Genomic DNA, 24,275 nt, shown 5'->3' with positions numbered 1-24,275 from the left:
CAAGAGGAAACCAAGTTAATTTTGGAAAAGAAGCTGCCCTTAGGTAACAAAATAAATCAGGTGGGAGGGAAGAATACTGGCATACAGTTGGATGACGCCTATGTCTACATAATCTCTATGCACCACCTTCCTCACTTGTACATTGCAAAGGTGATGGTAACAACAGGTAACTGATTGCTTGCTATGGGCCAGACACTGTTTTAAATACTTCTATTAACTTGCTTAATTTTCACAACTCACTCTTTTACTTATGCAGCAACACAGAGAAAGAGACTAAGTGACTTACTTAAGGCCATACAGCTAGTAAGAGGGAGAATCAGAAGTTAAGCCCTGGTAGACATCCACACATTATGTCCAGGCACTCACAACAGTGTCTGGTATAAAGTAAGGGCTCAAGAGAGAGAATTCCAGAGCTGTGCTGTGTGACATTATGCAAAGCAACCGAAGTTCTCTATGCCTGGTGTTCTCATCTGTAAAATGGGTGTACGAATGTGTATCTTATAGAGAGGCCCAAAGACAAATGATTTAATACATATAAAATGTTTAGAGAATGGTGGCAAATAATAAGTACTCAACAAAGGTTACCTAATGTCACATAAACATGCCCTTGATTACAAATACATAGACAGGTGGTTAATATCTTAATATAATATAAAGCTATGCCTATGTCTGTAATATCCATACATAAAGGGCAATCACTCAAAAAGAGTCCCAGTGGAGTAATGAGGCATCACTACCAACCACTTGACCGTATAGCAGAGAGTTTGTTTATCTGATTGCTTTGTGCTTAATCAAACCACACCTTGTCTCTCCATAGGTCAATTCTATTACATGATGGAGGCCTTCCTTTCCTTCCTTCCCCTCCCTTCCCCTTCCCCTTCCCCTTCTCCTTCTCCCTTCTCTTCTCTTTTCTCTTTTCTTTTTCTTTTTTCTTTCTCACTCTGTCACCTGGGCTGGGAGTGCAGTGGCATAATAATGGCTCACTGCAGCCTTGACCTCCTATGCTCAAGCCATCCTCCTGCCTCAACCTCCCGTGTAGCTGGGACCATAGGCATGTGCCACCACATCTGGCTAATTTCTTATGTAGAGATGGGGTTTTACTTTGTTGCTTAGGCTGGCCTCGAACTCCTGGGCTGAAACAATCTGCCCGCCTTGGCCACCCAATATGTTAGGACTACAGGCACGAGCCACCATGCCTGGTCAGATGATGGAGGCTTTTCTACAGATCATTATTCTCCCTGGAAACCTGCCTCTCAATTTCTCCCTGAACCTTGAATCAAGTGAATTTTCCAAGATTTGTATAAATGAAAGAGAGAGCACTATCAAAACAACCTTGGAGACAAAATGGGATGTTTTCCATTGCATCTTTTTTTTTTTTTATGAGACAGAGTCTTGCTCTGTCACACAGGCTAGAGTGCAATGGCGCGATCTCAGCTCACTGGAAACTATATCTCCCGGATTCAAGTGATCCTCCTGCCTCAGCCTCCTGAGTAGCTGGGATTAGAGGCCACCATGCCTGGCTAATTTTTGCATTTTTAGTAGAGATGGGGTTTCACCACGTTGGTCAGGCTGGTCTTGAACTCCTGACCTCATGTGATCCACCTGCCTTGGCCTCCCAAAGTGCTGGGATTACAGGCATAGGCTACTGCGCCTGCCCGACAGTGAATTCTTTTGCTAGAATCTGGAGAGCTAAAGGCCCACTGCCAGGGAGGCAGAAGGTGCTGCTGTCCTACCTGGTGAGCTTGGTGCCAATCTGTTGCCTCAGCTCCAGCCGCTCCTCATCCGTCTGCCTGGGAAGGATGTTCTTTTCTTCCAGCTCTCGCTTGGAGGGCCTGTTGCTGAGTTTGATGGCTAAGGAGTCCTTCCTGCAGACCTTCATGGCCAGGGAGCCTGTAGGAGAGAGAAATGAATCAACTAAGGCTGAAGTATCTGCCTGGGCTCCCACAGGGCCAACCCTGGGCCATAAGATACAAGGCAGGAAGGAAGTCATCAACGCTTTAACACCTGAAAGTGGTTAAGGCCTCAGTTCCTAGAGTTCCTGCCATTGCCACACACTCTACCCCCCTAGCACTGTGTGGGGCACATGGACAGCATACGGGGAGCCTGTGATTGGGTCTCTGCTCTCCAGGAACGCCTAGCATGCAGGCGACATCACAAAGGAGGGCAGGACTGGCTGTGGGGTGCAGTGGACTGCAAAGGGGGAGACAGGACAGAGGCCTTTAGCAATTAGGGGAAGTTTCACGAGGAGGAGGGGCTGACACCTGAAGCAGAGATGAGAGTCCAACAGGCAGCAGGTGGGCGGGGATCTGTGTCTGCAAAAGTTCAGTGGTGAAGGCTACACCAGGAAATCTCAAGAGACAGAAAAGATCAACTACACTGGAGCTGGGGGCATGTGAAGGAGAAAAAAGGTAGGTGGACAAAGTGGGGCTGGTTGGGGGTGGGAGTGGAGGTGAGGGCTTTGAAACAGGCAATATCCTGGGGTGGGTTTTTTCTTTTTAACCCCAGGGTTTCTGAGCAGCTGAGGCAGGGCTTCCCTACATCTGGTATAGATCAGTGGTTCTCAACCAGTGGTGATTTTGCTCCCCAGGGGTCACCTGGCAATATCTCAAGGCATTTTTGGTTGTCAAAACTAAGGTGGCAGGCAGAGGGTGCTACTGGCATCTAGTGGACAGAGGCCAGGGATGCCTGTAAACACCCCACAGTGCACAGTATGGCCCACACCAAAGAGTTATCTGGTCCCACATGCCAGGAGTGCTGAGGTTGAGAAACCCCGTTATAAAACATTCAGTTCTCTGGATACTGAACAGCAAAACAGGGGCTGAGCAGTTGCTCCCTCCATTCATGGATCATTGAGGTCTTTGGCTGCCCTGTGTGGTTCTTTCCTTGACATCATTTGGATCCCTTCAAAGCTTGCCAGGTCTCACACGGAGCCAGCTATTTGAAGCCTGGTAAGTAGAGAGCAAGAGAAAACGCCAGCAGGCAACAAGTCTGAGGATGCCTTTGGGCTTTATTGTGTAGTGCTTTTCTTCTTTCTTCCTCCGCTGGTTTTAGAATATAGGCTTTAGAATGTGACAGAGCCTGCATCAAACCCCAGCATTGCCCCTTAGCAGATGTGAGGCCCTGGGCCTGTGCCTTGCTTCTCCATTTTCTGCCCTTATCTGTAAAATGAGGCAATAGCGTCCATGCCTCAGGGTTGTGAGATGTAGGTGAGAGATTAAAACCATAGCCCATTGTCAGGCACACAGTACATGTTCAATGCATGGTTGCTATTCTCGTAAGTTCATTTATTAAAAAGTTGGCCAAATATCAGGCTGTACTCACGTAACTAAAATTTATTTACTGTTCATGGCTAGAGTGATAGGTTTTGAACTTTGCTTTCTTCATTTTTTCTCTTGTCTCTTAGCACATTTAAAGGTCATAAATAAGAAATTTAAATTGAGGCCTTCAAAGTTGCTGAGGTATGCTTAAAAACTGAATTTGTTGCATATACAGTGGGTAGTATTTGAGTGTTTGCTAGACAGACAGAGTTTTAAACTTCTTTTTTTTTTTTTTTGGGTCGCGGGAGAAGTTGCATCCTAAGGGAAGCAACAAAGAATAAGCCATTTAAAGAGGTAGGAGGTGGTGGTAATTTTTAGAGCTAGGAGGGCATTTACCCTCTCTTCTTACTGATGTAGGAACTGAGGCCCCAAGAGGTAGACTAAGCTGCCCTACGACCCAGGACCATTCAACACCAGAGTGGGGATTAGAACCCAGAATGCTGGGCTGCTGGGTCCGCTCTCTGCTCTCTTTCCACAATAGCATGCTTCCCCACCCCTGGTGAAGAGTTAAGATGAACGCACTGGTGTATAATGAGCTGTCATCGTCTTCGTCCTCCTCCTCTTCCTCCTCTTCTCTTGTGTACAGGCAAGAAGAGTCTTCGTAGTCTGACTCGTGAGGCACATTTTCTTTATTGTCATCACATTCAATCACAACAGTTGGCACTTGTCTTATTTCTGGAAGGCCCATAGGTCCTGCTTTGGTGACCCCGTCACCCGAGTGCAACCCAGAGCTGTGGTAAGAAGTGGAACAGGGGACCCGCTGCTCAGAGCTGTTTAAAGACAAGGAGGAAAGAGGAAATTCATTTTGGCTAACGTGCTCTATAAATGCATCAAAACTATTTTAAAACTCAGTTGTTTAGTCCTAAGAGACAAAGGGTCTACTGGGCAAGTAAAGTTCCACTGCTCATCTTACAGGGAATCATTTTAAGACGGCACCATTTCCTGATGGGAATAGAAAATAATAAATGCAGCTCCTCGTGAGTGGTGTGATGGTTGCACAATGATGTGAACGTACTTAATGTCATTGAACTGTATGCTTTAAAATGGTTAAGATGGCAAATTTTATGTTATCTGTATTTGCCATAATTAAAAAAATTAAAAGCAAAGGTAAAGCATTAATCTGATAGTGAAGCTTCAGTTTCAGGAGAGAAAGATAATAATTGAGGTTCTAGTTTTCTAAAGCTACACAGGGCGACTGATAGGGACTGAGTGTGTGAAAGACTGAAATGCTGTGGCTGGAGATGCTGAGAAAGGGAAGAGGGGGATGGACAGAAGGCCGGAGACCGATGCACGACATCGTCAGCGATGACCTACAGAAAGTGATCTCCCACAGGGAGCCACAGGTAATGCCAGTCTGGATATTTTGCAGGTCAGCTTTCTAAGAGGCATCGAGGATGATGTTTTTGGTTCTACTTCTTAAGTTGAACCAACTTGGATCAAATATCTTTATTAACTAAAAAAGCTATACTGCTGGGCGTGGTGGCTCATGCCTGTAATCGCAGCACTTTGGGAGGCCAAGGCAGGCGGATCATGGGGTCAAGAGATCGAGACCATCCTGGCCAACATGGTGAAACCCCGTCTCTACTAAAAATACAAAAATTAGCTGGGTGTGGCGGCACACACCTGTAGTCTTAGCTACTTGGGAGGCTGAGGCAGGAGAATCACTTGAGCCTGGGAGGCAGAGGTTGCAGTGAGCTGATATCATGTCACTGCACTCCAGCCTCGCAACAGAGCGAGACTCCATCTCAAAAAGAAAAAAAAAAAATCTACACAAGTTTGTTGTTCGAAAGTTAGTAAATGCATGTCATCAAAAATAAAGAAAATAATTATTTTCTGAATCCTCTAGCTGAGGATTATGTAGTAACTTAGAACCCTTTTTATGACAGGCTTTGCATGAAATCTAGCAAGTATCATAAGAATATGAAGCCAGAAACCACAGTTAAATTTTGTAATTCTTTTTCAGATTAACTGGAAGTGGAATTTATATCTTTCATTTAAGGATTTCTAAACACAGGAAACTCAATGCATTTTACCATCCAAAAGTGTTTGACATGCATAAGGAAATGGAGCATGAGGTTATATTATATATCAGTAAGTTCTACATTTGAATATTTTATCCAAAAGAAATCTGACTTAGGACATATGAATACATGCCTCTCCTCTGAAACTTTCAATTATGCTTTAAATTATTGCTATGCCTAATGTAAATTCAATTAACTTCCTTCTTTCCATTGTTTCCAAAGAGCTGTTTTTCTCTTTGTAGTTTTCACATAACTCTTCAGTGACACAAATGGAAAAATCTAGTTAACACATTATGAGCTATGATGTTCAACGCAATGAACTAAATCAACTTAAAAAAAGCCAACTACTGAATAGTATTAAATCATATATTTATAAAAATGCAGCATCTTATTAGTGGTTTACCACATTAGTGGTTTACGTCGGTCCATTTCCCACCTAATTTAATACAAATGACAATGGGAGCAGGAGGGTGAAGTCCCCAGAGTGGCAAAGGGTGATGGGAGTGGGGCTAGGGACTTGGTGCTCACCCTGCAAAAGCAGCCCTTTTATCAGTGACAGCCACTCCATTCCAACTGCGCTTGGATTTCCACATTGGGTATTATAGGAAGTAAGGATGGAAGAGGCAAAAAAATGTAATTCCATGGCTCATATTTTGCCCAAATCCTGTCTTTCTTCTCTCCACTTTCTAATTAGCAATGGTTTAATTAGCAATGGTTCCTATAAAGGCACAGAGCTAGGGATAACGGAAGCCGGGAGCTGGGGATGAAAGCAGTCAATAGATATTCTTGTTTGGTGGGAAGAATCTTTTAAGGAAAAAAGTTGGAAACCAGAAAGCATGAGTTTCCTTAAGGTAGAAGGCTCCAAGTTGATTCAAGAAGATAAAGAAGAGAAAAAAACGCAAAGGAAGATAAGAAACTCCACGTCATAGGTGGTGTGTGATCAACAAGAGGCTGTGGTTTCTTCTCTTTCAAAGATACATGGGCAGCGTGAGACCTTCTTAAATAGGATGGGATTAAATGGAGGGCAGCTGGCTACTTTGAAAGGTACCAGGTACCATGCTACTGGGTTTGTCAAATAGGGATTGGTCAAGTGGCCAATGACTGCCTGTTGGGGCACTAGAGAAACAGCTAAAGACCTCTGGGACCAATCAGGTCATCTTCTTGATGTGTGAACCCTAGCATGTTCTTGAATGCCTAATTTTCCTTAAGAATGAAGGAGGTAGCTAGGTGAATCCACCAAAAGAATTGTAAAACATTCTATTAATAAATATCCACTGAATGCCAACTATACATCAGGAAGAGTCCTGAGAAGAAGACAAATGCCCCGATAAACCCACCCCTTTTGTAACTATGGAGAACCACAGGAGAGCAAGAAAAGAAAGGAGAGTACAGGAGTTAGCTGAGAAGGAGGCTGGGAAGGTTAACATGTGGCCTCAGTTTGGGGAGTCAAGACAGATCTGGGTCCATGTTTTGCCACTTACTGTCTTCTTGACACTGGCCACATTGTTTAACCTCTGAATCTTGGCTTCCTCAACTGCAAAACGGGGTAAATCATGCCTTTTTTGTAGGGCTGGTGCATGTGAAGTCACCTGTTGACACGGCCTCAAATGAGACCCTCACTGGTTATTGACAGACATGGCCTTTCAAGTGGTTTCACAGCATGCTCAGTTTCAGTCCAGTCTCCAGAGCTGTTGGAGCGACTTTCTAAAACTCGGATCTAAGAGCCTCACCCAAGAGAACTTTGAAAGCCTCTCAAGTCTACAAAACTACTGCTCTGGGAGTGATGCAAATGAAAATTCAGTTAACGCATCATGAACTGTACTATTTGAGGCACAGAACCAAATCAACTCAAATGCAGCATCTTATGACACGTGGCCTCTGCCCCGCTGGTGACGGACACCCAGCAGAACATCAGTCTCTGTAGCACGAGTTTTATATAATATAGTTATCCACTAGATCTGCTCTAAATACAGGCTCTAATTCCAAAAGGAAGGTGAAAACCATTAGCCTGCAAACAGTAGCTTAAACATAGTGTCATGTGCCTGCCACACCCTACATAATTTGGCCCAAATTATTAACACAAACTCATTCCCACTTCTTTACTTCTGTCTCCAAACAACTAATCCCTTAATCACCTGCAACTATGCATTCAATGCTCTTGCCCTGGAATGTGTTCCCAAACCATCTTCACCTCATTCATTCCTATTTCTCAATACTTGTCTCAGTCAATGCCTTGCCTGTGTTTACAGGAGAGTCCTCAGGTGTGAAAACCATGATCATCTGTTTGCTTACTATCTTCTCTTCACCACCCAAGGCTGTAGGCTCCTTGGGGCAGAAGCCATGTCTTCTGTTTGTATCTGGGGCAGAAGCCACGTCTTCTGTTTGTATCTGGTTCCTATTACCATGCTTAGTGCCTAGTATCGTGCCTGACAAAAAATAGATGCTCAGTAATTGTCTATTGCTTTAGCCGAAGGAAAGAAATACAGGCTGAAATGACTGATGTTTAGGTACATTTGTAAGCAGTTGGCAAAACATGTTCAAAAGGTATTAACTAAGGGATTGTTTTTTAATTTTCAGAGAGGCATCTAGTGGTGTGCTGCAGGGATGTGGTGCTCTAGACTTGGTTAGCATCTTTATCAATGGCAATGATAAAAAGGGCATTCTCAATGAATAAATGGAAGAATTGAAGGAGAGAAGGAAAGAAGGGAGAGTGAATAGAGAGAACATTTACTAAATGTGTAATTTTCACCCACAGTGTTGCATTTCACCTTTCCAACAACTGTACAGGACAGGTGCTGTTCTCCCCATTTTACGAAGCAGGAAATTGACGCTCTGAAAGGGTAATTGAATAGGCCCACAAGGACACAGTTGGTAAAGGAAGGGCTTGAAATTTGAACCCACTCTATTACAAATTCTGCATGCAAAAGTTGAACTGTGATACTTATGAGATGTGTTTTTTGATAAAACACAAACCCCACTAAATGTACCCATGCAAGACAGAGGAAATATCATGCCTTGTCAACGTGTGTGAAAAATGGGCATTATTACTTTATAACTATTTTAAGTCCTACTAACTACTGCCATGCCCCAAGCCACTCCTGGGGCACTGAGTTTAATACTCAGGGCATTCAGGAGACCCATCCATTCACCGATCACCTTGGCTGCTTTTGCACCAAAATAGCAGAGTGGAGTAGTTGCAACAGAGCTGAAAATATTTACTGTCTATCTGGTTCTTTACAGAAAATGTTTTCTGAGCCCTGATCCGAACCAATGTTTTCTAAACTTTGATTATACTCCTACCTCCTTAATTTTTTGTGTATGGCATCTTTGAAGTCCATTTACACTACTATTTACTTTGTAATTTTTTAAGTCAGTGTGGTACTTTTAAAAAAACTTAAACACTATTGTAACCTCATCCTAAGCAAATGATATCTTTGTAATAACAGGTTTTATATGTAAATCATATAGGTTTATAACATGTTAAGATATATTTTTATATTTGTAATACATATATTTTCAATATTGATATATGCATAAGCACATATAATATTCAATAAAATATTAAAACTAACAAAAGGTTGTCCTAAACTCATTTTCTGTACCACCAATGATGCAGATATCACATTTTGGTTAAATGTTGGTCTAGCCCAGGCTTTTTCAACACAGGCATGACTGACATTTTGGGCCAGAAAATTCATTGCTTTGAGAGTTGTCCTGTTAATTGTAGTATACTTAGCAGTACCCCTGGCCTCCACCCACCGGATACCAGCAGCACTTCCTCCAACTGTGACAGCCAAAACAATCTTCAGACATTGCCAAATGTCCTCTGGGGGACGAAAATCATCTCAGATTAGAAGGCACTGGCCTAGAGCATCCACAGTGGCTTTGCTGCTTGCTGCATTCTCAGCACTATACCATGTGAGTCTCCTCAAAAGCCACTTAGGTATTAATTATCAAGAATCTGCAGCATTCGCTGAATGATGAAGAAATGTCCAGATCCTCTCACGTGAGTTCCTGACTTGTCAGGTCTGAGGCTGGCACTCTGGGGGCTGTACCAAGACGCTGATGCTCTTGGGGTTCTACTTACTCAGCTACTTGCACGCCTGCTTTCAGTTCCTGAGCTGTTACCTCATGAATGCAAGAGCTCCAAGCTGATGCTTGAGTGAAACAGGTTTTCTCATTCTGTTGCCCAGATCAGTGATTTACTGAATGACACTCAGTGGCCTGAGAGTCACGTCTTCCAGAGTACCTGTCAACCTCCCTGAGGAATTGCTGACTCGTGTAATAAGATCTATTCTAGACCATTCACATCAAAATTCTTTGGCATTAAGCATTTAGTTGGCTTCAGATTCAAATGGACTTCATTGCACATGGGTTGTTTTCACCCTCCCTCTTCCTAAGGGCTAACTAGCTTCTAAAACCACAGGTAAACGTGGAGAATCTCATCCTAACCTCCGAGATGGAGCCTTTGTTCATTCTTTTTTTTTTTTTTTTTTTTTGAGACAGGGTCTCACTCTGTCACCCAGGCTGGAGTGCAGTGGCGCGATCTCGGCTTACTGCAACCTCTGCCTCCTGAGTTCAAGCAATTCTCTGCCTCAGCCTCCCAAGTAGCTGGGATTACAGGTGCCCACCATCAAGCCCAGCTAATTATTGTATTTTTAGTAGAGGCAGGGTTTCACCATCTTGGCCAGGCTGGTCTTGAATTCCCGACCTCGTGATCCACCTGCCTTGGCCTCCCAAAGTGCTGGGATTACAGGCATGAGCCACTGGGCCCGGCCACCTTTGTTCATTCTAACTGGATTATTGCAGATGATGCCAGAAGTTAACATTTCTAAATGCTCACACTGTCCCATGTGTTGATTTACTTGAGCTTCACAAGGATCCTAAAAGATAGGTACTATTGTGATCTTCCCATTTTAGATGGGAAAACACAAAGGCACGTGGCCAAGGTCACACAACCAGAGGGATGCAGACATTGAATTCAGGCTGTCAGACTATAGGACCTGATCTACTGATGTCACTATACTACTGCCTATGTAGAGGCAGTGGTCCCCCAGTGGCTCCAAACCTTACTCTCCTTCCAGAACCTCCCCCTCCGCATCCACCCAGTCCACCCTCCATTCTGCTTTCAAACCGGTCTGATCATGTAATTCTCCTAATCAAAAGAGTCAGGAAAGGCCTCACTGTAAACTGGGTCAACGCCACCCTCTATAGCATGGACTAAGAGGTGCCTCACGATCTGACCCCCCAACTCCTTTCAATCGCATTTGTTATAATTCTTTCCTGTCTCCCCAGTGTTCCAGCCACATCAGACCACGTGCCACTGCCCAAGTACACTGTGGACTTTCTTGCCTCCTCCCTCTGCTCCTGCAGTTGTTCCACCCCAGAACTCACCCTTCAGGTTTTGGCCTAGAAAGAGTATCCTGCCTATCCTTCAGGGATGGCTCAAATCTCATTTCATTTGAGCATCCTTTTCTGATTTTTAAAAATGGAAATCAGTCCCTTCTCTGCACATCCATAGCCTCTGTTCCCAGCTTTGTTACAGCATCTGCCACATTATGTTATAATTACAGGCTAAGCATTTACCCCCACCCCCATTAACTGTGAGCCTCTCCAAGACAGAGGCTGATGATCTTCCTGCCTCAACCTCATCATGGCACGTGTGTTTGGAACTGATGGATAAGTTGATCAAATATTTGAATTGAAGTCACATGCAATCAGAGTACATCACATGACATTTCCAATTACTTAATTTGCTAAAATTAGGATCCCTGACCCTTAGATAGAGTCTTGCTGTTGTAGGGAAATTCTCTTTGTGAAAGGAGCATTAGGATTTTGGGAACAGTGCTCTAGAGTTCTTTTGCCTAAGAAGACAACTCGAGGAGCAAAGGCACAGAGATCTATGCAAGCAAGAGCACGTTGGTATGGTGTGGCCTTCATTCCAGGACTGTGTGTGCACTGAAGAGGTAACAGAGAGAGCTTATGGTATTCCAGTTTCCAATTCTATACTCACAGGCCCTCAGCCCACTTCAATTCAGACTGTCCAAAGTTAGGCTGCTTTGTAAGGTGATGTCATTGAGCTTGATACGATCTATATGGTTTCTTCTTATACTAACATCCTATAATGAATTTAAACAAAGACCAAAGACCTTAAATTATTTTCCAGGGGAAAAACAGATGAATTTCTGCTCCCTGTCATGTAGGTAGCACTCAATAACATCATTTTCTTGACAAACATAAGAGGGATGAACATGCAGAAACTAAAGAGCATTCCATGATGTTCACAGGATGTTGGACAGATGCACCATTTCAGAATATTTCCACACAATGTCTTAAAGATACCAGCGGGTTCCACAGTTCAGGATGAAGGAGCAGGAGCATCTTTCAAAACAACCACACGGCTACCACAGATGGTCCTTTAGTGTCCCATGAAAGTGTGTTGTAAATGTTCATCATCTCATTTAATCGCCACAAAAACTTGCAGAGTTAAGAAGGGTATTGTTATTATCTTGATTTGCATGAATGGGCACATGAAGTCTCTGAGAACACAAGTGATCTCTCGGTGGTGATCACAGCAGGATGTGAACTCAGGTCTTCCCACCCAGGCCCTGTGTTCTTTCCATGAACCATGTTGCCTTCTCCTGGAGAATCAGCAAAGCCCATCATTTTTTCCATAGATGTATATGCTGACTGTGAAATGCAATTTATACTGCAAATTTTAAAAACCATGGAATATAATATTTTTATAACAAAAAGCAAGGATAACAGATGTTCACACAATCCAGCTACTCTCTCGCTATGAATTTTGCTGTGAAGAGTCCCATGATGAGGGCTATTGTGGAACACGTAGGGAGGGGGTTTGAATTCTAGACTTGGGGATACAAGTTTTGTGTAAGTAGCACATGGCTGAGGGTGAGTAGGTGTGCAGAAAGAATAGGCGACAAGAGGGAGGACAGAATAATTACCAGGCTGGATAATCCAGCCTTGCACAATGGAGCGCTGGTGATAAAAAGGGGCATGCGGTGGGTTTCGTGTCTATTGTGGCCACTTTAATGACACATCTCCTGGAGGATAGAGAGGCATCACCACCACACTCCTCCCAGGACCCTGCATGATGGTTCTTCAGTGCCCTGTCCCCGCCTGACATCATATTACATATTCATAGGCTTATTACCTGTTGCTCCCACTAATGAGTAAGCTCATAAGGATGAGGACGTTGTTTCGTCCTTATTTTCCCCTAGAGGATGGAACAGCTTAAATGAATAGAAAAGAATGAACAGAAGTATCCCTACAACAGAAGGCTTGCTATTTGCACAACACTGAAAAGAGATGTATTTGGAAAGCTTGAGAGGAAAATGGCAGTCCCGAATCGATAAAAGGCACACATTTAAAACTGCCTTCCTCTCATCACATCTACAGGACACCTTAGGGAGGTGAAAAGCTGTACTCTCTTCACCTGGTCTTGTTCACACCAAGAATGACCTTTACCAAGACTTCTTCTTGGAACACTCAACTCTTCTCTTTGACTCTGTTAAACTAAGTAGGAGATGCACAGGTTGAGAGCCCGGGCAGATAACCATTTCTGTCTCCCTTCCCTTTTTCTACCACTTCTTTTCTTTTCTTTTCTTTTCTGTTTTAATAGCTCATTGCAGCCTTGGACCTTTGGGCTCAAGCAATCCTCCTGCCTCAGTCTCCTGAGTAGCTGGGACTAACAGGTGCATGTCACCGCACCTGGCTAATTTTTTGATTTTTTTTTGTAGAGATGGGGTCTCGCTATGTTGCCCAGACTGGTCTCAAACTCCTGGGCTCCCGAAGTTGTTAGGATTACAGGAGTGAGCCACCGTGCCTGGACTTTTCCTACCATTTCAATGGCTGAATGTTTTTAAGGGTTCTCTAGACTTCAAAAATGAAGAGACTGACTTACCTTTCATGTTCATTACTGGATAAGGGTAAAGCACAGACCTTACTTTCAGTCATTCATACAGGAATGAATGCCAAGACATCTACCGTGAGTCCAGGTCATTATAAGAGTCACTCCCTTTTCAAGGGAGCTTTGTAATAATCACTTTATCTCCATTCCATGGTACAGGCTGATGAGTAGGAACTCACTGTGACCCATCCATGGGAGGAGAATTACTGGCTGGCAAACACCTTTGAAACTGTTGTAGGGAATCAAGTGCAGGTCATAAAATTGAAAATCATTGTCTCTTTTAAATCCTTAATCTTTCTCTAACATAGGTGGGATCCATTTCACTATCACTTCTACAGAAAAACATGTAATAAAGGGAATATTGCTTTCTGGTATCTGATTTTAAATGCATCCATTGTTAAAAAAAAAGACATTAATCTCCTCAAAGGACAGAGAAAATTTATAATCTACAAATATGACACTGAAAACCAAATTAAACTTCAACAGGAACAGCTTTTGTAATTTAGTCTGCACGAGTTAGGAAGAGAGTTTTCAGAGGAGAGAGAGAACAATCAGCCACTTTCCTCCTGGAGACCAAAAATGTGTGAGAAATTATGCTGCAAATTGCAGTGCCTGAGGCTGAAAAATAGCAGAAATAACCACTGTAGCCCAAGAAAATAGTTAATCAGCTTCTTTTTAGGAAAGCAGGCATACATTGTGTGGTTTATCATGGCCTAGGATTGGCCTTCTAAGATAAGACATGTAACATTAAAGCTTTTGTTTTTTGTTGAACTTTAGTCAGCAAGAAACTATGCTGTTCTATATATAGACGAGGGCACTGAGCCTTCCTGAATAGAAAACGTATTTTGAGTTTTTTTTTTTTCAACAGTGGTAATGGATTGAAATTAATTTGTTCACAGCCTCTGTCCTTTCAGGGACCAATGAATGACCCACATTTCTGAAATACTGTCTGGGATTGGGATGTGATGAACAAAACCGTAAGACACACAGGGTCTGACCAACAGCCCATCCCTCCCAGCGCTCTCTATTTCTGATGGAGAAACCGGCGGTGGCTTTTCTATTTGATTTTGTCCCTAGACGCTGGTGGGTGTTCTAGCATGCTTGGTGGAGCATGGGTACTAAAAAGGCAGGACACAGAGTCAGCAGGACTGCGCAAGTCCCAGTTGGACCATTCGCTAACCTAGTCTCTTGGTCTTTGGCTCCTCATCAGTTAAATGGAGAAACCTAGGTGCCCACCTCACAGGCAATTGCGAAATTAGAAGGCAATGCTGGTGCAGTGTGCTTCCTGGACATCAACGCTGAGAGCTGCTGTTTTAACTAGGAGTGCATGTCAACACCAACAATTTATCATAAATTAGTCATTATAGATATTACCCGCTAATTTATTAAAATATTTCCTTTAGTATTTTAATAGTTTTGATTCACAAAACTTTCTGGACAACGGTTTCTAAGATCAAATAATCAATATTTGTGCACTGGAAAAGGGCAGGATTTCTATTGAAGGAAACAAAAAAGAAATCAAAAGCAGATTCACTTTCTTTTGAAAACACACTTCCTTTTTTTTTCATCTTCTTAGCCTTAAAAAGGTGTTAATGGTTTGTACGGTCTCATTTTAACTTTCCTTAAACAATTAACTTAGGAAATTGGTTAGACAATTTCCTTGCCAACCTTATAGGGAAGGACAGGTCTTGCTCATAATGACATTACTTTGCACTAAAACCACATCTGTACCTTGGAATAGCAGTTAAATCTGAAAAACAACATGTACGTGTAGCCAATTAAAGATGATAAATATAGGCTTTAAAAGCAAATAACTGACCTAAAGTAAGAGATTGACAGTGCTGGCTTCCAAGGGGCAAGGACAAATGTCTAACTGGAATTGTGTGAGATGTTGAAGAGATGATCATCACCATAAGAAGAGAATCTTTCCCTGGAAACATATTTCATTTAACAATGTAGGCCATTTGTTATGTCATGAAGAAACACGGAACTTCACAGCAACACCACTTCACAAGCAAATAACACCTAGGTATTCAGAGTTTCATTCTTGCTGAGGCACTGATTCACATCTGTGTATTATCAGGGAACACCCTAATTAGCAGGTGAAACATTACAGACACAAGCCAATACAATAATTATGTTAGACTGTTAAGGCTAAAAGAAACCCTAGGGATCATCTAGTTTAGCAGCCAGAATTATTCTTTAGAATTTCCTGTGACCTTTGAGGCAACATGAAGAAAAGTAATTGTCACCATGAAATGTATTTATCCAAGGATTATAAATTGTATTACACTCTTTGAAAGGCCTAAAAATAATCATGGGATAATAGAATTCTAGAGCTTGGAGGGATTTCGGGGTCTACTGATTTCAATTTCTTCTGTCCAATGTAAAAACTATTCCTTTTTCAATATTCTTGACAAATTAATCTCCAGCTAATATGTAAATGTAAAAAGGGGAAATTATAAGAAATAATAAACTATTTGTATGAACTTATCAATGTCATTATTTTAAAGGAAAGATTGCTTTGTCATTCTGTGCCCATTACAATGCTTGGCATGCAGTGATCAATGGGTGTTGCTAAGAGTTCAAGACGATTCTGGAACTTTCCTGCATCTAGTTGACCATCCAGATTGGACTGGCTTATCCATGCTAATACAGATGTACATCAAATATGCCAGCAGAGGTAAAGCCATTCTATTTCTCCAAAATTTTACATGAGAGTTAACCTACTTCAATATATCTAATCTGCAGTTACAGAGTTGAATATGTCCTTAACAGTTGATCCCACCTGTATGTTTTTTCTCTACATAAATACATGAGTAAACCATTTGGGACTCCTGTTGGCCTGATTTTTCTTAAAAATCTTCAGTGTCCTCTCTGTTGGTTCTTCCTTATATCTGATTACAATGTTATGTCATCAATCTCATTCTCTATGCTATGTCTTCTAAAAACCTGGAGAATAAATGCCAACTTCCTTTTCTTATTAAAAACCTCATTCACTATCTGGAGATAGCATATCACCCCTTCCTCTAATCTGCGTAAATGTTCTCTCATTCCCTTTCTCCTCTCCATCTGGTTATTCCTTTCTTTTAGCTTTTAGTTTAAATGCAGTTCTTCAGAGAAGACAACTCCGAATTTCATAGACCAGTTGACATTCCTGTTGCCCATTCTTCTCCTTCCCTGTACTCTCACGGGTACTGATCTGCCCAGTCTATACTCCCAGCAGGTTCTAAGCTGCACTGAGGGTATCTTCTGTATTTTATTCACTGTTACATCCCCAGTGCCAAGCATGGAGCCTGGTCTAGAAAATGCACTGAGCAAAGAATTGGTGGATCTTCTGTTTGCTAAGCAAACACAGGTACCATCCTTTCTTTTCGCAGGGCCTGTTTTCATTCAAGATTTACAAGTCAGTAATTGCCTGAAATTTTTTCCTGGCAAATATCAGAGCTTTCCTCATCTAGCTGCTCAGGGACTTTGGACAGGAAGAGGTAGATAAAGAATGAATTTATTAGAAACGTATTTACTTTTTCATTTATAAGGCCCATAGGTGGCAATTTCCATCAGAACTAAATGTATGGTACTTAAAATTTTCCTAAACTAAAACTCACTGGGTGTAAATAAGGCATCATTAAAAATATCTACTGATATTTTGCATCAGTTGATAGCATGCATGAATGATACTAGTAGCAAAAACTCATTCATATTTTGCCTTTTTAGATCAAACTCAGAGATTTCAATTATTCTTCCCATGTGAACTCACCTGGTCTACCAACACACTCCTTCCTCTAATCCGTCTAGGATGTACCAGCATTGCCTTTCTCCTCCTTACATGATTGCTCCTATTTTTGAGGTCTCAGCATAAAATGCTGGAAGTTAACTTTCAGGTTTAGTTTGAGGACACCGGATAGAGCTGGACTATCAAATACGATTCCCTACACCTTAGCAATCTTAGCATCCCTACCTTAGCTGAGGATGATAACCTCTCTCCCATTTTATCATTCATTAAGGATTTGCTCCAAGAGAATTAATAAGAAGGGAAAATGTACTTCAATGACGACTTAGGTTCATAATCAAAATTAGAGTATCTGGAGCTCTAGTTTGATATTACCAGACATGACAAGCAAAGACCTCGGTTTAACTTGAAGGGAGGAACTTTGTATGTTGCTTCTAACATCAAACACAACACAACAGGAATGGCCCAACTGGGGAAGCAGGAGTGGATCCACACAAAAGCCTGTTTCTTTTCTTCCTTTGTTTTTTTTCAGGGGAAAGCACGAACACAGTCCCCCACTACCACAAATTATGCAGTCAAGTTTCCCACATTTGGGAAAGTCACAGGGGTCAGCACATACGGAGTGCAATGAATAAGCCTGCCTGGGAAAACGACCTTTGTGATCATGTATCTCCACTGCCAGATAAGTATGCAAAAGCCTGTTTCTATAATTGAGACAGTTTATAACAAAACATTGATCGTAATAGTAAGATTTTTTCTATTTCAAAGATTAGAGTAACTTTGAATGAAACCCACTCCATAAATAGTTCAGAATATTTCCTACATGAGAGGTACTATGGCAGATTAAGGGTCGAGAGCCATTGTGGCCCATTTGTGCTGCTATAATAAAATATCCGAGACTGGGTAATTTAAAAAGAACAGAAATGTGTTTCCTCACAGTTCTGGGGGCTGCAAAGTCCAAGATCAAGGCGCTGGCAGGTTTGGCTGTCTGGTGAGGGCTGCATCCTCCGGCTGGGAGAAATGCAGCATCCTCCCACGGTGGAAGGCCAAGAGAGCTTTATGCTGCTGTGTGAAGTCCCTTTCACAAGGGTCTTAATGTCATTCACGAGGGAGGAGCCCTCATGGCCTAATCATCTCTTAAAGGCCCCACTCATTAATACTATCACATTGGCCATTAAGTTTCAACTCCTGAATTTTGGAAGAGAGATACTCAAACCATACCATACGGGCAGACAAGGATGGTTCTTGTCCACATTAAAGAGAGAATATCTAGAGAAACACATAACCTGCAAGCATGCAAAAGGGGTGTGTGCAGGAGGGCAGAGCTCTGTATAGGAATCTGAGAAGGGATCACAGAGGACCTGGTATTTTAATAATGTCTTGAAGAACAAGAATTTTTCTTTGTGAAAGAAGCTGCTGTGGGTAGTAGAGGATGGGATGGAAGAGAATGCATTCCAAACAGAGGGAATAGTTCAAATTGTTAGAATAAAGAAAATATAAAAGGTTAAAGACCACTAATACTGCTTAATATTTATATAACATATGCCTTGTGAGAACTCAATCCATCGATAGGAAGCAGATTAATAAGCGAAAGAATATCACTGTAGCTATGAGAGGCTCTCCATTCATTCAGTTATTTTTTCACTCACTCACTCACTCACTCACTCAAACCTATAAGCCAGGCCCTGTTGTAGGCACTCTGGATACGGCCATGAACAAAACAGTTCCTGCCCTTGTGGACTGTATGTTCTATTAGGTGAGAAGAGCAACAAACTGAACGAAAGGCAAAAGACATAAAATGTTAGATGGTGAAAAATGCTTTGATAAGAATAAAAGGAGCTGGGGAACAGGCTGGGTTGCGAGGAGGGTTGCCATTTTGAACAGGAAGGGCCTCGTTGAGGACGTGACATTTGAGTAGAGACCTGGGGCAGGTGAGTGTAGGAGCCCTGAGGATATCTGAGGGAAGGGCAATCCATCCAGGGGAACAGACAGTGCCAAGGCCCCATCAGGAAGCATCTAGCATGTCCAAGAATGTGCGAGAATGGCGGGAAGGTTGCTGTGTGAGGGAGGAGGGAGCAACACAGAGGGGAGCCGATGAAGCGAGGGAGACCACAGGGGCAGTCCATTAATACTCAGGTTTCAACCCCTGAATTTTGGAGGAGAGATGCTCAAACCATAGCAGATGAGGAGACAAGGACGGTTCCTGTCCACATTAAACAGAGAACATAGAGAGAAACACATAACCCAATGCAAGGGTGCAACAGGGGTGTGTGCAGGAGGGCAGAGTTCTGTACCAGAATCTGAGAACGGGTCACAGAGGACCTGGTATTTTACTCATGTCTTGAAGAGTAAGTAGATTTTTCTTTGCAAAAGAACGGGGAGTGGGAGTGGGCTTCTGGGTCACAGGGAGGATTTCGCTTTTTACTCTTAGCGAGCTGGATGGTAACAGGAGTATTTTGGGCAAGGCCATTGTTAAGAGCTGAGCTGTGTCCCCAGATAAATTCGTACATTGAAGTCCTAAGTCCCAGTGCCTCAGAATGTGACTGTATTTGGAAGTAGGGTCTTTAAGGAGGTGAGGGAGTTACAATGATGTCACTGGTGTGGGCCCTAATCCACCATCACTGGTGTCCTTATAAGCAGAGATGAGGAACAGCCACACACAGAGGGAAGACCACGTGAGGACACAGAGAGAAGACACCACCTATACAAGCCAAGGAGAGAGGCCCCGGGAAAAACAAACCCTGCTGACATCTTGATCTCAGACTTCGAGCCTCCAGAACTGAAAGACAATAAATTTCTGTCATCTAAGTCACCCATTCTGTGTGTGTGTGGTTTTTTTTGTTTTTTTGTTTTTTTTTTTGAGATGGAGTCTTGCTCTGTCACCCAGGCTGGAGTGCAGTGGCGTGGCCTGGGCTCACTGCAAGCTCCGCCTCCTGGGTTCATGCCATTCTCCTGCCTCAGCCTCCCAAGTAGCTGGGACTACAGGTGCCTGCCACTATGCCTGGCTCATTTTTTATATTTTTAGTAGAGACGGAGTTTCACCGTGTTAGCCAGGATGGTCTCGATCTCCTGACGTCGTGATCCGCCCGCCTCGGCCTCCCAAAGTGCTGGGATTACAGGCGTGAGCCACCATGCCCGGCCGTGTGTGGTTTTTTTGTAAAGGCAGTCCTAGCAGACGAAGACAGTCACTATCTGACTTTCTCAAACCCTGTCTCCTGGGCTGCTGTGGTGGGGACAGGGTGCAGAGCAGATGTGGACGCAGAAGAACAGGTGGCGGAAACTGCAGCAAGCCAGGCAAGGCCAACTGAGGTTCAGGCCGGGGAAGCAGGAGCACGTGGAAGTGTTGATCTTATCCCTGTGCGTGTACAGTGTGGACCAGATAGGATTTGCGGACGGTCAGATGTGGGGGACCAGAGAAAGGACAGGGTCAAGGGTGACTCCAGGTTTTTGGCATGAGCGACTGAGAGTATGAAGTTGCCTCTAATTGAGAAGGGAAAGACTTCTTTAAAGTGCAGTCCATTAAGAATCTTCCTAAAATTCTTTCAGGGTCAACATGGGTCCACATTCCACCTTCATTTTACTAATAGGAGACTAGAACACATAGAACAGAGCAGCCGAATTAAGATCAGAAAGAAAAGGAGTCCTGATTAGGACTTTACATCTGACTTCTAGGATCGATGCCAACTAGATCATGGAGCTTACTGCAGATATTTAAAAATAAAAACACTGCATCATCTTTGAAATGATAACAAAGGCATAAAAATGATATAATGGACGCTGGGGACTCAGGGGGAAGGGTGCGAGGCAGGTGAGGGATAAAAGACTACACATTGGGTACAGTGTACACTTCTCAGATGATGGGTGCACCCAAACCTCAGAAACCACCACTAAAGAACTTATCCATGTAACCAAACACCACCTGTTCCCCAAAAACTATTGAAATAAAAATAAAAATAAACAAATAAAAGGTCTTTCCACAACGGGGTCACTAAATAACCATGAATTCAACTCTTTAATGACTTTAAGAAAAGCTTGTTTCTTAAAAACAAGAGTAAAGGCTAGCAAAGATTTAAGTACAAAAATGTGAAAAAATGCAGTGTTATTTATTAGAATGGAAAGTTGAGGGGAAATCTAAACGCCAAAAAAAAAAAAATTTGAAACGATAAAACATCACCTTCAAAAAGATGTGGCTCACCACAAAAAGTGTGAGGGGAATGAAGATAATCTAATTTGAGGAAACTTACCCAAACAAACAAAAATCTCCAACAAGGTTGGATCAAAACCATTCTAGAGTCACTGAAGACAAATTTTCCATGCTGGCTAATGTTCAACACCATTTGTTAGCTGCTTACTGTGTGACATGCAATAACCTCACTGATTGGATTCATTAAATAATCTGATCCTCACAAATGACCCTAATGAGGCTGCTGGCATTATGATTATCTTTATTTTACAGACAAGGCATGAAAATCAAAAAGAGGTTGAGCTACACGCTTTGGGTCACACAGCTAATACGTGGTGTGTCTAAGATTCAAACTCTGGCAGTTAATTCTGGAACCCACATACTTGGTCCTGAAGTAGGGGTGGGTGATGTCACCAGCTTGGCCCCCACTGCCTAGGGCAGCCCTGTGATTCTGAATAAATATGACCCTTTAAATTTGCTTCAGGTGAACTCTAGCTCCTTCCCCCAAATCTTGTGAGCCAAAGCTGTAAATAAACACACCATTGTTTAGTGCCATCAAGCAGGCTTAGGCAGGGTAATGTCTAAGAACTTCTCTGCGGGTGTGTGCCATGGCTTACACCTGTAATGCCAGAACTTTGGAAGGCTGAGGCAGGAAGATCACTTTAGACCATGAGTTTGATGCCAGCCTGGGCAACATGACAAAACTCCATCTCTACACAAAATATAATAAAAAATAATTAACTGGGCGTGGTGGCATGCGCCTGTGGTCCCAGTTACTCAGGAGGCTGAGGTGGAAGAATTGCTTGAGCCTGGAAGGTTGAGACTGCAGAGAGCCACGATCATGCCACTGCACTACAGCCTGGGTGCCAGAGTGAGATACTGTCTCAAAAATAAAAAATATAAATAAAACAATATCTTCTCCATATAAATCAGAGCAGATTTGGTATAATCTCAGGGGAACACAAACAAGATGGCATAAGATCTAGAGAAGTCCTTAGATGAAGGGAATGGTAGCTATCTTCAAAGATTTAAAAGTCTTTTACAGGAAAGGAAGATTAGAAGTAAGATCAGCAAGGGGCAGATACAAATTTCAATAAGTAAAACTTTTAATAGAGAGGGGACTTTGTAGCAGACCTTCTTGACAATGGAGCAGGCTATGTTGGGAGCTGTGGAAGGTCCTGTTGGAGAAGAGACCAGGGGATAAATGGTCAGGAACACTGCTGTGGGCAGTGACCTGGATGGTCTTCAAGGCCCCTTTCAGTGATAAGATGACTTGTGCAAATGTACGGTCCAGTGTCAGGCATTGATGCTGTTTAATTCACCATTCAACTTTTTACATTACCTATAACTTTTTCATCAGGATTGGACTGTCTGTCTGGACCAATGACCTATGGTGACATTCTCTGAGATTTCAGGGGGCAGCAATGGCACAAACAGGGGTCGGTCCAAGGAACTCTGAAGGCAGGATGTCTGAGTGTTTGGTAATGCTTCTCCCTTCTTGCAGAGTTTTTTTGGGGTCACTGGAAATTGCCAGGAGGATAGAGAAATGATTCTTCCTTTCTGTATAAAACTTGGTTAGAACAAGAATGAAATCATGTTGACAGGCAACAGGGAGAATTTTTAGGTAGTAAAAATCAGGGGGAAATTACCCAGGACAGCTAGTGATTCCCTCCCCACACTGAAAAGTGTGGCCTGTGACCTTGGCCTACTCTCAGATTCTTCCTGGAGATGATTGGGGACACTCAGAAAAATCTCTCCAATCTTTGTTTGGGAAGAGGGCCACTCTTTCTCTGGGGTGGCGATCTTGTCAAACTGATGCATGCATGAATCTCTGCATCCTGGTTGATCTGTTAGGACAACCGTATGCTTTGACCTCTAGTGGGAAGTGAAGGAGATGGAAGGAGGAAATGAATCTGGGTTGGGACAAAGCACAGAGACTGCCTTGGCTCTGCAGCTGAGATCACGCTGCATACCCAGCCCCCCACAAAATTCCCATATCCCACTAGATCTACCCATTGGTCTAAATTAAACTGAAATATCCCACAAATACCCACAGATATTATAAAACTTGTCAGTTAGCATGTTTAACTGAACCTTTTAATATGGTGTTTATTTTAAGTGGAAGCATATTTAGCAATATCTTATTAATATACTATCTAAGTATCTTTTCTGATGACTGAAGCTCATGAGAGATATGAAAACTTACTGGGTGCATGTAGACATGGGGTTGGGGGCGGCAGCAATGACACTGGCTGCTACTTGTCCTTAGGAAGCAGCTGTGTGTTAATACAAAGAGCTCTGGACTTGGAGAGGCCCAGGCTGGAGGCTTGGCCTCTCAACTTACTACCTAGGGTAGTGTTTTCCAAATGTCTACAGGGAAGAAACAGTTCTTACTGTTTAGTTCTTTCAATTTTCAATCCATCACAAACTGATGCTTTTGTAAAATATAACGCAAATATAAAAATAATGAAGCCCTTTATAATGACAAGATTCAAAAGACATGAAATTATTCTGTCATATTGCTATAAGGGTATGTAAAAGCTTGTTCTCAATGTCTGCACTTACATGGTTGCAGACATGAGATAAGCTATTTGTGGGCCACCCTTTGAGAAGGTGGCTTTGGGGAACTTAGTGAACCTCCCTTAGTTTCTCCATCTGCTCAGTTTCCGTAGGTGATGTGAGGATTAAATAAGATGACAATGACAGCGACAATAATGTGTACGTGTAATAGATTAAAAGGTGCCACCCACATTTTAAATTATTATTGTTCTAATTAATAAAACGAATAGTTGCAAATGATAGCAAGGGGCCAAATTAAATTTTGTGTTTTTCCTTTTGCAGCAAGGGCAGGTGTTAACAACAAGTAATCCAGTCAGAATTCCTAGACACGGCAACCTCCAGATGAATTGCTCCTTTCCCAAATGCAGAACACTCAGCTGACAGGCAGGAGGAGAGAAAGCCGCCCAGAGGCAGGAAAACACAACCTGAAGCTCCCGCCTGTGCGTCTCACTTTTGGCTCTCTGGTGATTCGCCGGGACCTCCAGACCGCCATTTTCCATCCATAGGACCCAGTGGCCAGCAGCCACCACTC

The 24,275-nt window shown here is 42.7% G+C and overlaps 1 protein-coding gene across 1 annotated transcript in view; it reads right to left on the bottom strand.

Moving 5' to 3' along the window:
* PHACTR1 (phosphatase and actin regulator 1) overlaps positions 1–24,275 on the bottom strand; it is a 552,716-nt gene that overhangs the window by 19,980 nt on the left and 508,461 nt on the right. The window contains 2 exon segments of the mRNA XM_011989667.1: positions 1,734–1,890; positions 3,840–4,087. Coding sequence (XP_011845057.1) covers positions 1,734–1,890; positions 3,840–4,087 — 405 coding nt within the window.

This window comes from Mandrillus leucophaeus, unplaced genomic scaffold, assembly GCF_000951045.1.
Source record: "Mandrillus leucophaeus isolate KB7577 unplaced genomic scaffold, Mleu.le_1.0 Scaffold36, whole genome shotgun sequence".
Taxonomy (NCBI): domain Eukaryota; kingdom Metazoa; phylum Chordata; class Mammalia; order Primates; family Cercopithecidae; genus Mandrillus; species Mandrillus leucophaeus.
The sequence above is the reverse complement of the archived record's forward strand: the minus strand, read 5'-3'. Positions and strand labels throughout refer to the sequence as shown.